At 39.7% G+C, this 15034-nt stretch overlaps 1 protein-coding gene across 1 annotated transcript in view; it reads left to right on the top strand.

Annotated features, from left to right (window-relative positions):
* The window catches only part of LOC122217115 (alpha-fetoprotein-like), a 51553-nt gene that overhangs the window by 22341 nt on the left and 14178 nt on the right, over window positions 1-15034 (top strand). The window contains exons 8-12 of the mRNA XM_042934008.1: window positions 2224-2438; window positions 3984-4116; window positions 6013-6110; window positions 8285-8423; window positions 10923-11149. Of these exons, the coding sequence (XP_042789942.1) occupies window positions 2224-2438; window positions 3984-4116; window positions 6013-6110; window positions 8285-8423; window positions 10923-11149 (812 nt within the window). The remainder of the gene's footprint in view (window positions 1-2223; window positions 2439-3983; window positions 4117-6012; window positions 6111-8284; window positions 8424-10922; window positions 11150-15034) is intronic.

Below are 15034 nucleotides of genomic sequence, written 5' to 3'. Positions count from 1 at the left end.
AGGGCAAGATGACACAGCCTCTGTCAGCCTGGAACTACTCCTACCCCCAACGACTGCCTGGAGGCAATATGCCTGTCTTCTCACAAGGCATTCTTTCTTTATTAAGAAAGGAACAAACCTACTTCTAGTAAGTCACTGAAAGCCTGCTGGTCACCTAACTAATGCACAGAATCTCCCCTAACAGTCTCAGTGTGACCCTGTTGATGTAGCTTCAACTTACTACTTTCATATTTAGGCCTTTTGCTCATTTTTCTTCTTTTTTCCTGAGTCCTTAATCTAAAGTCCTAACTGCTTAGAGGAAATCTCCATGTAGATGCCTAATAGATGCCTTAAAACATCTTAACTCTTTGGTGTCCCTTTTTGGCTATTCTCTTAAAATCTGTTAATTTCTCTTGAATATTAACTTCAGTAAATAGTGCTAACCTCAGTGTCCTACACCCTTCTAGATTCTTCGTCCTCACCTCACCCCTGCCTCCAATCTAATTATCGTTTATGAAAATCTTGTCAATTCTATGCGTCAGCTCTTACGTCTGCCCAATCACTCATTTGGTTCAAGCTCCATAATTTCCTTTTTTCTTTCTTTTTCCCTTATTTTTCTCCATTCCAAGTTTTTATTTAAATTCCTGTTAGTTAACATCCAGTGTAATATTAGTTTCAGGTGTAGAATTTACATACAACATCCAGTGCATTCCTTAATCCCCATCACCCATTTAACACACCTCCCTGCCCACCTCCCCTCCGTTAACTTGTTCTCTATAGTTAAGAGTTTATTTCCTCGTTTCCCTCTCTTTTTTCTCCCCTATGTTTTTCTGTTTTGTTTCTTAAATTCCACATATGAGTGAAATTATATGGCATTTGTCTTTCTCGGATCGACTTACTTCACTTAGCTTAATATGCTCTAGCTCCATCCATGTCTTTACAAATGGCAAGATTTCATTCTTTTTCTTTTGAATTATTTATTTTGGACACAGAGAGAGAGCCGTGGGGGAGGAGCAGAGAGAGAGGGAGAGAGATCTGAAGCAGGCTCTGCACTGACTGCAGAGAGTCAGACATGGGGCTTGAACCCACAAACCGCAGGATCTTGACCTGAGCCAAAGTTAGGCACTTAACCAACTGAGCCACCCAGGCTCCTCAAGAGTTCATTCTTTTTTATGGCTGAATAATATTCCATTGTATACTTATACCATGCCATCTTTATTCATCTATTGATGGACAGTTGGGCTGCTTCCAGATCTTGGCTATTGTAAATAATGCTGCTATAAACATCAGGGATAACGTATCCCTTTGAATCAGTATTTTTGTATCCTTTGGGCAAATACCTAGTAGTGCAACTGCTGGGTCATAGGGTTGTTCTATTTTTAACTTTCTGAGGAACTTCCATACTGTTCTCCATCATTTCTCAACTACATTTTCTCAAAATCCGATATATCCGATATATCATTTCCCCAAATATGTCATATTCTCTCACTTCCAAGATTTTTATATATAAAGATGAATAACTTTCGAGTGTTCTTCCTTTTCATTGGTTTCCAACTAAGTTTATTTGTCCATCAAGACTCAAATTGTTTAAGATCTTCACTCTGACTCCATCCAGTCTGGATTGCCAATCTTTTTTCTTCCAAAGCATCACATATGCACTTCTCTTACAACTTCTATTATACTGCATTACGATTGTTGTTTAATTATTTGACTCTCGAATTAGATTGTTTCTTAAGTGTAGAGAGATTAGCTTATTCATACACACACGCACATAATATTTGCGTGTAAATTTGTAAAATTTAATATTTGTAAATATCATTCACACATAATATTTGTAAGTAAATATGTTAAATATGTAAACATAATAGTAATATGATAATATATATGGTAAATGACAGAGACAAAATGTTTTCCGAACTGGAATCCTAAAACAATAACCACAATAGCAGGACAATAAAACTCCTCTCTTCATTTGTATTTTGTGGGGCTAACCATGGACACTATTATTGTGTCTGTCTCCCTTTAAGTGCAAGAGATGTTGAAAGAGCCTGTGACACTTGAGGAAGATCAAACAGAGCAGCTCTCCTTATTAGAACAAGTCACTATAAATGACCTTTTCGGTCTCTCAATTTGCCAAGAGTAAAGGAGTGCCAAGTTTTTCTCTGGTTTTCTAGCAAGAACAACAAAAATAAATAAGTTCAGAATGAAGTCATCAAAAATAACTACCCTTTTCATGTTTTATAGAGCCAGCTTATGAACGATACCTGTTCTAAACAGTCGACCCTATCCAGCAAAATCACTCCCTGCTGTGCACTGTCCGTGCCATTCCGAGGGGAATGCATTATCAACTCAGAAAATGATGACAAACCTGATCTTTCATCTCGGCCACTCAGCAGGTTTACAGAAGACCGATTTGTATGCAAGCAATTCATCGATAAGCAAGATGATCTCCTGCCAGAGTAATACATATATACATATGTACATATGTATATATATATATATATATATGTACATATATATATGTACATATATGTACATATATATATGTATATTGTAAAATCTTACTAATGGAATACTATACTTATGCATTTTGGGGGGAAAGGTTGTAAACCTGAATGATGACGGAGGCTGGCCCATGACGTAAATGAGTGGCTGCATGGGAACGGTGATCCAGAGGAGATGCTTTGTGGAGTCTAAAAGGTGGCAGTTATTTGCACAGCTCCAGCCACCTGTTAGCATGTGGGAACGCAGGCTTTGGGCTGTTGGGTCCACTGCATTTTGAAAGAAGCTGGAAGTCGCTTGATTTTTTAAATACTGATAACTAATACAGGCATTTTTAAGAACACAATGAGGGTTAAGTGTTTGCAAGTTTTCCTCTAAGGGACTCATCTCTAAGGGCTTCAGATTGGTATACCTGGTCAGTTCTTCTATTCTAATTAATTTAATACCTATTACCAAAGCCATGGTGGGGCATTTAAAGATTAGAGACATGGGCTATTAACATCTCCGGTGTCCGTTCAGAAATGCATACTAATTTGTGCAAGACAAACTGATTTCAATATGTAATATTAAAACAATATTGCTGTGTGATTGAAGTATTTCCAAAGTCACTTTGTGAAGCATTATTTGAAGCAACTAAACTCCAACAAAGCATAAGAATTTGAATTTTCTTCAAAGTTCTTTGTAGAATGACTTTAGCTATATTTCCAAAATTACATTTGATACGGCTTATAAAAGTAAATGTCACTGCCTGAAACTACTCATTCCTAAACTTGCATTTGGTACTGGAAAAGTCGATAGGCTCACCTTCCTAGTGGAAATCACATTAAACTATGAATTGGGAGACCAGAGTTCCAAGTCTAGTTTTGTCATGCATAAGCTTTGGAATGTAGGTCAAGCCACTTAATTTCCTCAGGCTCTAGTGTTCCAGCTATAAACTGAGGTGGCTGGATAAGATAAGTTTGCCTCCTGTGGTTCTGTGATTCCTTTGTAAATATCCTAGAGTCCAAATTTCTCTTTCTTGTAACACAGAAGAATGTGTAGATTATGCTTGGACTACTCAGGTTTGAATGTTTATCTGGACAAGAGGGGAAGATGGTGATTTAATACCTAGCTGGCACTTTCTTTCAAAAAAAATTCTAATACTTATAAAATCTAGCCTCAAAGATGCCTGAGAAAAATGTACTCTCATTCAAACACTTGAAATTAATTTCTCATAAAAGTTCCTGTGCCAGGAACCCATCAGCCAATCAGATTGTTTTAGTTTCAGATTCTGAATCTGACACCCACTCCTGTGTGACTTTGGAAAAATCACATAATTTTACTGACTTGGTTTCCTTCTCTCAAAATGAAGTCAGTAAAACCTCCCTGCCATCCTCTCAAGGTTTCCAAATGCCTAAAATCAATTACAATATTGAATAAATTTTATAATCATAATTGGCTTTTGAGAGAAAACTCATGACTTCTAAATTTTACTGTTTACTATCTGTTTCATATGGATATAGGTTTCTTTATGAATATTCAAGAAGACATTCAGAATTGGCAGTTTCTGTGATTTTAAGAGTGTATACAGTATATCAAAATTTATTGGGAAAATGCTGTAAATTAGAAAATCCTCTGGAATGCTATAGCCATGGGGTAAATTCCTTTTTATTTTTTAACTTGTTACTCACAAGTGATTACAAACATGAGAATAATTCCAGCGCTGTTAATAGTGTCCTATTTTGTAAAATGATCGTGCATATGCTTGTGAATTGCGAGCACTGAACAAGGAATGTGATTCTTCTCTAAACCAAAGGCCACATCGTCATACTGTAGCAGTTCTCTATATGAATCCCTGTCTTGTACATTCTGTGCTTCACGAAACCTTCTCTGTGCAATCTCCTCTTTTAGTGAGTGTCTCCTGGGCATAGTAGCTAGCAGCATGAAAGCACAGTGTATTAGGGTATGGGAAGGTTGACAGTTTCCAACAAGCAGTCCCGGAAACCATCCTTATTTCAGGCCAGATGATGTTGTTTACAGGCAGTAGCTCTGTTATGCATTTGACATGAAAAAAGCAGGTGACCTTACAAATCTGACCAGGTGATCACTTATCCACGGATTACCAGGAACCAAGTGACTCTGGCTTTTGTTATCTAAGCAGTGGCTTACATGTTTACAGAGGGTGGAGTGCTGGTGGAGGCTTGAAGGCATCCCTTGTCCTGTCTGGGCCCAAGCAGGTACATCTATCATCTTTCTGTTTCTAGAGGGAAGGATCGATGAAGGTAATTTAGTCCCCTGTAGGTGAGCCAGGGTAGACCTACAAAAGGTCTACCCTTTTGTAGCCAGTAGACCTCCACAATAATCACTATGATAATAGCATAAGCATGAACGTTAATAACAGGAGCGTGGGTGTTTAGAGTTTACAAAGCGACTTTACCACCAGCGTCCTATTTGATCCTGACACCAGTCCAGTAACATAGGTAATGCCAGAATTATTAACTGTATTCTGGATGACGGTATTGAGTTTTAGAAGGTTTAAAAGACTTGCTCAATATCACACAGGCAGTAAAGGACAAGGCTAAGGGTTAAGTCCAGGTAAATAGTTTGCAAATCTGGTAACATTTTCACTGTAACAAACACTGCTTATTAGGATCAGGTGCACTGGGTCTGATTGGTTAAGATGATAACCAGTCCTCCTACTGAAGAGTTAAGGTTAGAAGGTCGCTTGTATTTTCCCACTGGAATTTTATGTGCATGGCTGAAGAACTCTTTGAACTTGCAGTTACTTCTGAGAATTCCATTTGATTCATTTCAATGTGTATTTGTGGAGTGCTGTACTATATTGAAGGCTGGTAGATGTTTTTATTAAACCATGACTTCTTAATATGTATCTCTATTTCTTAAAAAATTTTTAATGTTTATTTATTTATTTTTGAGAGAGAGAGAAAGAGAGACAGAGTGTGAGCAGGGGAGGGGCAGGGAGAGAGGGAGACAACAGAATCTGAAGCAGGCTTCAGGCTCTGAGCTGTCAGCACAGAGACCGATGCAGGGCTCAAACTCATAACTGTGAGATCATGACCTGAGCCGAAGTCAGATGCTTAACCGACTGAGCCACCCAGGTGCCCTGTATCTGTATTTCTATTCCTATATCTATATCTCTTTATCTGTGCTGTTTATGTAAAAAGGCTGTCTTATTAAATATAACCAACACACTCTGACCAATCAAACTTAGCTCTATAAACTACCTTTAGGAATCTCTTTTTGCCTTGATGAATGATTGCGTTATTCTTATAAAATATGCCATTTAAACCCACAAATGAGTTTATACACCAGAAACTAAACATCAATCTCGTACCACTTCTTTTCTCCGCAAAGTACATGGACATTCCTGCTTTACCAAAACACGTTTTTCAAGATTTGCAAACTCACTAAGTAAATAAAGCCCTGGATTTAGGAAAACAGTTACATTAAACTGTTACAGAAGACGGTTTTGCAATCTTACCTCAAGATATATTGTTACAGTGATAAACATTGATTATCTTTATTTTCCAGAAAGAGATGTTCCAAAGAGTGGTTGGTGAAAGCCATGAGCGTATAAAAAATTACTGTGATTTACGTGAGAAATTAGGAGATGCTAACTTCCATGACAGGTATGCTTCCAAGATATTGTCCAGGTTTATATGTTTGTTGGTGAGTTTTTGCTAACTCCTGATGCTGAGAGCTGCTATGAGTCTATATCGAACCTTAAAATGTCAGAGGCCAAGGAAAATGTGAGTTCAAAATTAACCTATCTTTGTCTTAATAATACAGATATCTACGCAGACTTATGTGCCTTTACCTGGCTCTCCAGGCCAGTTTCCAGAATTCTGGTCAACGCCCACAGGTTAGGGAACCAAGCAGGCCTTGACTCCCGTCCTGCAGTCTCTTCAGGGTCCTCTCCCTCACACCCCTCCCTCATATCCCTCACACCCCTCCCTCATATCTCTCCCTCACACATTTAGTTTGGGGGGCTTTGCCTGCAGGGTTTTTTGAATGTTTATTTTTGAGAGAGAGACAGACAGAGTGCAAGCGGGGGAGGGGCAGAGAGAGAGAGGGAAACACAGAATCCAAAGCAGGCTCTAGGCTCCAAGCTATGAGCACAGAGCCCAATGCTGGGCTCGAACCCACAAACTGTGCGATCATGACCTGAGCTGAAGTCCGACGCTTAACTGACTGTGCCACCCAGGCACCCCTGCCTGCAGTTTTAAGTCAAAGCTACAACAATCTAACCTAGGGTCCCTTTGTCAGTTTCAAGTCAGTTCCTATAGCAAATTTAGTATTTTCAGCACCTAGGGTAGAGATACCATAGCTATTTGCCAGTGAGAATACATAAACCTCTTGTGTGCAGAGACTGGTGGAACCCACTGTATTTAAAAGATTGGTATATCCAAAAACAAAAACCAATTTTTAGTAATCTTTAGGATCTTACTGTAATAGTCTATTTAGAAGCAGAGTGTTGGGGAAAAAATCAGTTTGATATAGTGTCCAATAATATTGAGCTTAAAATAGATGTCCAGAATCATAGATCCAGAAAAACGTATTCTTTCTGAGAGAATATTTGGCTTATTACTTCTATGTTATGTTTGGTTGCAAATATCTGGTTTAAGGATTAGATGTTTGGTTCTCAAACTTTACAATACATCAAAATTACCTGGAGGACTTGTTAAAATACAGCCCCATCCCCAGAGTTTCTGATTCAGTAAGTCTGGGATGGGGCCTGAGAATGTGCATTTCTAGTAAGTTCCCAGGGCTGCTGATACTGCTGGTCTAGGAGTCCCACTCTGAGAACCACTGGATTAGGTTGCTTGTTTCATTGGATGTTACAACTAAATTCTTTCCCTGACTCCATTTCAATATAAAATGCAATGATCGAGTCTGATTTTTTGTTGTCTTCACATCTGGGTCTGTAAGAGTCTTCTTCCTTAAAAAATCTTTCTCATGTCCCTCTGTTCCCACCACTTTCCTAGTTCAGGGTATCAGCGTCTCTCAACTGAATTTCCGGAAGAGTCTTCAAACTGCTTCTTCCTTCACATTGCTTCTTGCTCACCTCCATTCATTCTTTATATGGCAACTATAATTACCCTAAAAATAATGCAGTTCTGATTCTGTAACTGAGCTTTCTTTCTTGTTCTGTTTCTGATTCCCAATTTCCTGCCCCCCCAAAAACAAAACAAAACAAAACAGAACAAAACAAAACCCACAAAACCAAACCAAAATCACATTCAGTGGCTCCCCTCCCACTTGCACTCCCTTTCACCTGGTTCATTTTTGTTGTTTTTAGATCTCAGCTCACGTGTCGTTTCCTCCAGGAGGCCTACCTGACCTGCCTGGGATGGGACTGCTTGCCATTCCATGTGTATCTACAGCACTGTGTACTCCCCTCACTACCTCAAGGGTACCTGTTATCTTGCCCAGTACGGTGTGAGCCCCATGAGAGTAGGCACTATTTGCTGATCATTGTTGTAGGCCCCTGTTCCTACACATTGTAGACAACCAATGCAATCTTTAATGACTGTGTGTACAATTATTTCAGAAGCTGTCATCCAAATTAGCTGTCATAGTATCTTTGGTGGATCAGGGTAGAGCAAAGTGTGAGGTGAGAAGAGAATTCCAGGTATATTGATGAAGTTATTGGGCCATTGGAATAAAGATTAAAAAGAATTAAACCCAGTTTAATGCTTTGTTCAGCCTAAACCACAGCTTGTCAAATATTAAGGAAAACTCTAGAATTCTTCATCATAGGCACATAGTCGTTGCCAGGAGTAAGAGGAAATTATTCTTTCAGGCTCATAATCCTTTATACTAAGAAAGTCCCACAACTATCTGCTCAAGAGTTGGTTACGTTCACGAAGAACATGGCAGCTGCTGCCACCAAATGTTGCCCACTGAGAGATGAGCAGCGATTTGTCTGCATGGAGGACTCGGTAAGCACATCTGTGACTTCATGTTTGCCTGTTCTTAAAGTCCTAATCCCCAACCTCCAGCAATCCATCTCATATTTGTGGACACATTCATGAACTGTCAATGGAGCATAATACTTCTGTCCTCAGGAGAAATTCTTTTAGGCCAACTAATGCCAATTGTCTTGATTAGCAGCAGGGGTAAGACTGTCACTTCCCTAATGGTGGCAATATCAGATTTAACACGTCTTTGTCTGGATCATACTCTAGGGTCTAATTCTTGGATTTTCAAGTCAACAAAAATGACTTTGCCAACAACTTCAAAGATAATGCTGATTTTAAACTAACTCGAATGTATAGGAAAACAACAACAGCAACAAACTGGTCTTCTTCCCATGTTTCTCCTTTAATCTTACATAACTATCACACTCACAACATCTCTGACACCAAGTGTTTTCCCCCACGACAAGCAATTCTGTGTGACACCAGCTGATTATCCTACAATTTGTCTCATTCTGACACCATCTGTCTGGAGATAGTGTCAGATCCCACAGGTTAAGGGCTCAGTCCTATAAGACTGCTCCCATCCCACTTCAGATAACAATTACAAGTCCAATTGTAATTCTGTGTGATTCTGTGTGATTCTGACTGGTGAGCTATAAATCTGAGGTTCCCATGACTCCCTCCTCAGGTTTGATTAATTTGTTAGAGCAGCTCACAGAACTCAGAGAAATACTTACTTAAGTTTACAAGATAAGTAAAATGTATGATAGAGGATACAGGTGAACTTCCAAATGAAGAGATACATAGGACTGGAAGAGATACATAGGGTCTGGGAGCATCCTGAGTGCAGAAGCTTCTGTCCCTGTGGAGTTGGGGTGTGTCACCCTCTTAGTATGTGGATGGGTTCACCCACCTGGGAGCTCTTCAACACCCATACTGCTGGGATTTTATAAAAACTTCCTTATATATACATGATCAATTATTAACTCCATTTTCAGGCCCTCTCTCCTCTCCGGAAAATGGATGGGGGAGACTTAAAATTCCAAGCTTCTAATCACTACTTTGTCTTTCTGGGGACCAGTGCCCATCCACGAGCCCACACAAAGTTGCCTCATTAGGACAAAAGATGCTCCTAGTGCTCTTATCACTTAGGAATTTACAAGGGTTTCAGAAGACAGTTGGCAGGATCTCGGGTCAAAGATCCAATATTTATATTTTCTATTATCTCACATCAAACTCACAAGTGTTAAATTTATTAGACAGAATACCAGTGTGTTCATTTACAATGAGAAGTGTCTTTCCAATGACAGCAATAATTGGGCTTAACAACTAGACTGCACTTTTTCCTGGATCAGAATACTTGTGACGATGAAGTAGGATATGACTAGTGCAAATGGAATCAGAAGAAGGGAAAGAATAGTCTTAAGGGATATTTCTTCCAGGCTATAGTGAAGAATGATAAATTATGTCTTCCTCACAATGGAGAACATCCCTCTAGGGACCTGTATGCTCACATCTCCAAGATGTAGGCTCCAGGTCTCTCTCGAGTGGTATTATTTTAACACTACTAAATTCTTGTGTGGTGACAGCTTTCTCTGCCTTATGTTCTTGATAGAACAATTCTTTCATGCTAAATTGGTCTTTCTTCTGATAAAATATAATTTTTTTGATTGCAGATTTAAAACATTATTATCTAGCCTTGTCTCCCTTTTATTTTATTATAAATTTTTGTTATCTAGTCCCTGCCTTTCTTGGGGAAGGACTTTCAGTTAGACTTCTAGATTCCTAAAGCCTTATTTTTAGGTGATCTCTTTGGTTGCATTTAAAATGGATAAACTCATACATGAAATGTTGATGCTTATTGGCCTCAATAACTTCATCCCCAAATACCTAAATGATAGGGATTTGGGGGTAGTCGTACTTGGAAAGGCACATGGGCAGGCTTGCAGAGAGCATCAGGATAACAATCAGACACCACAGAAGCAAGGCAAGGTGACAGCTTTAGAAGAGGACCAGAAAATGAAGGAGATAATTGAAATAGGATCCAAGGATTTCTCTCATCATTCATTCATTCGGCAAATATTCATAGAGCATCTACCATATGCCAAGTTCTGTGGCAGTTACAGATGTCCACTTACAAAAAAACAGAAACAAATTGGATTTGAGCTTCAGTCATATAACTGAGTCAAATTAGCAGTGCTGTTGACTTGAGGCTTGATTTTAATTTAAAAGAACATAAGAAACTCCAACCTTAAGTCAACCCTGGTCTATAAACTGGACTGGAGAGGAACCTGGAAGTGGAGTCCAAGTGAGCTCAACTTGAGGATGAGAAGAGGGAGGACAAGTCTGGGAACCAGGCTGCACTTGACCCTCCTGATTTTTCATAAACAGTGAAATCCAGGATGAACTAGCAGAAACCAGAATCTGAGAATACTTATTAGCCCTATTTTCTATGGAGTAAAAAAACACAAAAAATGACCACAACCTTATGGCTTTTATTTTAATTCTCTTCTGGGAAAGGCAAAACTAATTCTTGGAGCTTTATGCAGAAGACACGAAGCAGAGCCTATCAATGCTGGTGTGGGTCACTGCTGTGAGGACTCCTATGCCTTCAGGAAGCCATGCTTTGATGATCTGCAGGTAGATAGAACTTACATTTCTCCACCTTTATCCTGTGACCAAGTCATCAGCCTTAAAGACGACTTGTGCAAAGCTCGGGAGGAGCAATTCCAAACTGAGAAGCAAAAGTAAGAATCTTTGTTTAGTTTGTTCTCTAATTTGTTCTGCCAGCAGGGGAGCAGGTACGGAGAACGGTAAACTGGGCTCAAATATAAACATTGTATAATGAATGGATCAGCTAAATGTTATGTTGGAGGTCCAGTAGAATTGAGAATGTTGGGATATTTTGCAACTATGGCTATCGTGGTTGCTACCCCAATCAGATCGGTTAATGAGATTGAGTCTATTGGTCAGAAAATATTGACAGAGAAGTACATTAAAGTATTTTTCCTAAAATGCAAAATTTGGAACATTTGTGCGTGGGTGCATGCATGTATGTGTGTGTGACATATACATATATAATGCATGTGAAAACATTTATAAATTAGATAATTTTATGAACATAAGTTATTACTTTGCAAAGTGCTATTCTGATTTGGCTGCTGTTACCAATACTGAAGTCTACTGGTCAGAAATGCTGCCAGTAGAATACAACGTCTTTACGTTTGAACAGGGTTTCCCAATGTGTATTCTAATGTAAAAGGGTTTCTGGATGAAGTCAACAATGGGGTCTGTGGGTTGACTGCATGAGTCTGTTGATCTGGGGCGAGCCTCAACCATTCTCAGTGGGCTTGCTCAGAAGACTCTATGGTCAGCTGCTAAGTCAGCTGGGAGCTGGCTGGCCTGGGCCACATGGTCTTCTGTCCTCCAGCAGGCTAACCTAGGCTTCTTCACATGGCAGCTGGGAGAAAGTGGCTGTGTGGAGGCCTCATGAGGCCCAGGTTTGGAAGCATGCAATGCCAATGCTTCTGTAAAGTAGGTCATGGGGGCAGCCCAGATTAAAGTGGTATGGAAATAGACTTCATTTCTTGATAGGAAGGGTTGGGAAGTCACATCATAAAGGACATGAATACAGAGAAAGATGGACAATTGGTCCATTTTTGTAATCTATCAGCCACCTGTGGATCATTAATATAGCTGTTGAAACTATAGAAAATGACAAATGTCAAGATAATGGTGGAAAAAGAGGCGGTTAACTGGGTCTGAAGTCATCAGAAATGAGGGGGATGACAAGACTTTCTATATGCGGCAGAAATAAGTAAAGATAAGGGGTGTCAGAGTTTGATAACTTGTACTTCAAAGGAGCTGTGGCTTTCAAATGAGAATGAAGGAGTTATATTGAAAGCAGTAAAAAAGAACTAGATACAAAGGTAAGTGGATTTCAAGCAAAAACAGTCTCATCTTGCAAGGTCTTGGGGGAAGTTATGTGCTCTGGGTAGCCTCCTGTTTTCGTTTAGAGCAAGACAGAGAAGTTCAGAAGAGAAGCTGTGGATATGGGAATGTTTTCTTTTTTTTTAATGTTTATTTTTGAGAGGGGGGAGGGGAGAGAGAGGGGCAGAGAGAGAGAGAATCTGAAACAGGCTCCAGGCTCTGAGCTGTCAGCACAGAGCCGATGCGGGGCTCGAACCCATGAACCATAAGATCATGACCTGAGCCAAAGTCGAACGCTTAATGGACTGAGCCACCCAGGTGCCCTGGGAACGTTTTCTTGAGAAAGCCTCATGTTACAGAGGAGACAGAGGACCAAAAGAGCAGGGGATGGGTCAGATTAAGGGCATAGAAACATCAGCATGATGACAGATGATCTGGGAGGCTTAGATTTCTGGTTGTGACTGAGGCTGAGGTGACAGAGGTATCATGGGCTGGGCTTTCGAAGTAGCACACACAGCACAGAAAACTTTAGGGCAGCTGATTTGCTCTTTGCCACTGACAGCACAGGTGATTAAGATCTCACAGGTGGTTGGCATTTTCTCCAATTCTCCCCACTCCTGCGTCGACGGATCGAACGGAACTCATTGTCAGGTCTTAGTAAAGAGACTACTTGCTTGCTGCTGAAGACAAAGAATTATCTTTCTTAGTGGCATTGATCATCCATCTCTTTGCTCCCATTCAGCTCCTGAGCTTAGAGCCAAGATATTCTCATGGTCCAGGCATTCTCCCTCAGCAGGAATTCTGCTGCTGGTGAATGTGATGTTAGAGGCCCCATTTGGAGTTGCCAAAAGTGACTGTTCTAGAAAAAGCCAAAGGGTGAAATTCTAATATCCCTGAATCAGCAGGATGCATTGAAAGCACTCCTACCCTTGACAGCGGGCGGTTCCCTCCTAATGCCCCTGATCATGTCCTCAGGAGAAAACATGCAAGCCCTCCTCCTCATTGTTCCTTCTCCCCCAACTTCATTAGAAATGATAGCTTACTGTATTTCTAGTTAATTTATTTACTCGAAGACATGCATTTGCAGGGTCTAAATACTATTGGTCCAACAATATCATCTTGCCAAGTGAGGCAAAGTTTTTGTTGCTTCTGGAACGAATACATAATCATGGGCAGCAAGCACAGGTTGTTGCTTGGTCTGTTTTATCACAGTACTTGCAATTCCTATGCCAGCTGACCCTTGAAATCCTTTCTTCAGTTCTCCAAGGTGAGCCAGTCACAAACTAGCCTTTAAAACCTCCCAGTCAACACCCAAAGACTGTTGAGACATTTAGTTAGCCATTCTTTCTTTAGTTCAGGCTTGATGTGAGAATGTAGAAGAACAAGGTCTCTTTTACTTCTAGCGTGCAAATTTTCTTCCTCTTGAGGAAGTCTCTGAGTATAGATAGGCACTACTCTATGTATGGCATCTCATCAAATTCTTACACACAAATTTATGAGGGAGATAACATTATATGCCATTTTAATTGTAAGGAAACCGAGGCTCAGAAGGCAAGAAGACTTAGTATGAGACTATGCAACAGGTAAATAGTTGTTGAGCTGCAATTTTCACCCAAGCTATCTGGCTGTAACTACCAACATATAGCTCTTAGTGTGCCAGAATCAAGGGGTTATAATATTAGTTATAATTTTTTAAACATTGAGTTATTCTATAAAGGCTAGATAATAAAAAGTATAAAATATTAGGAATCGTCCCTGTCCTGGCGAAATCACTGTGTTCTCTGTATGGAGAAAACAATAGCATACAGATAGTTAATGTAGAGATTTCTGGAATATTCTGGGAGGATCCACATTGGGAGTCAAGGGTCAAGCTGGAAAAAAACCTTCTTACTTCCTGGGATAGCGGCAAGGGTTCTGTATGGCTGGCTATCACAGCATAAATTTGCAAAAACACAAAAGGAAAACCAAGCAAAGGAGTTTCTGGAGAGGAAAGAAAAATTCAGCAGGATAGAAGAGAAGGTAGGAGTTGAGATCATGTAATAAGACAGAGACAATAAAAAGGAAATAGAAGTTCGAAGTAAAAGAATTTAATTGAGTTAAAAATACTGAGTGGCAATGAGAAGATTTAAGAGAGTATATAAAGATTTAAGATAGTATATAAAGACTAGACTATGCTTTAAATGAAGTGGTGGGTAAATTTCATGAAAAGAAAAGATTAATATCATAGAAATGAAAAACCGAAAACAAGTTGATGGTACTGAAAATCAAAACTAGGATTTAAGATTTAAAAAGGTAAGTTAAAAATTTTAAGCTAAAAACATAAAGAATTAAGGGAGCTTTTTAAAAATTTTTATTATAATTTTTTTTAAGGGAACTGTTTTTACATAACAGCAGTAGGGTTGGTAGGTAGAAAGATCAGAGTGGGAGAGGAAGGAAGTGGTCAGGAGGGGTAAATCAACTCCAAGCAGGTCACAAGTATGTGGCAGTCTGGGGGGGAGGAAGTCAAGCTTTTAAGTGGCACAGAATCCCCCATTTTAGAAGCAGCAGCCTTTATATCTGGGGTTTTAAGGAGAGATATCATGACATCCTAATACCCCTGCTATGAATCTCATTCCCAGACTTTTTGTCTTCTCATAATGGGATCCTTTTCTTCCCCTTGCTGGTTCCAGGACGATTGGAGTGTTTCTCCTGGTTGAAAGAAG

Source organism: Panthera leo, chromosome B1 (assembly GCF_018350215.1).
Source record: "Panthera leo isolate Ple1 chromosome B1, P.leo_Ple1_pat1.1, whole genome shotgun sequence".
Lineage (NCBI taxonomy): Eukaryota > Metazoa > Chordata > Mammalia > Carnivora > Felidae > Panthera > Panthera leo.
The sequence above is the reverse complement of the archived record's forward strand: the minus strand, read 5'-3'. Positions and strand labels throughout refer to the sequence as shown.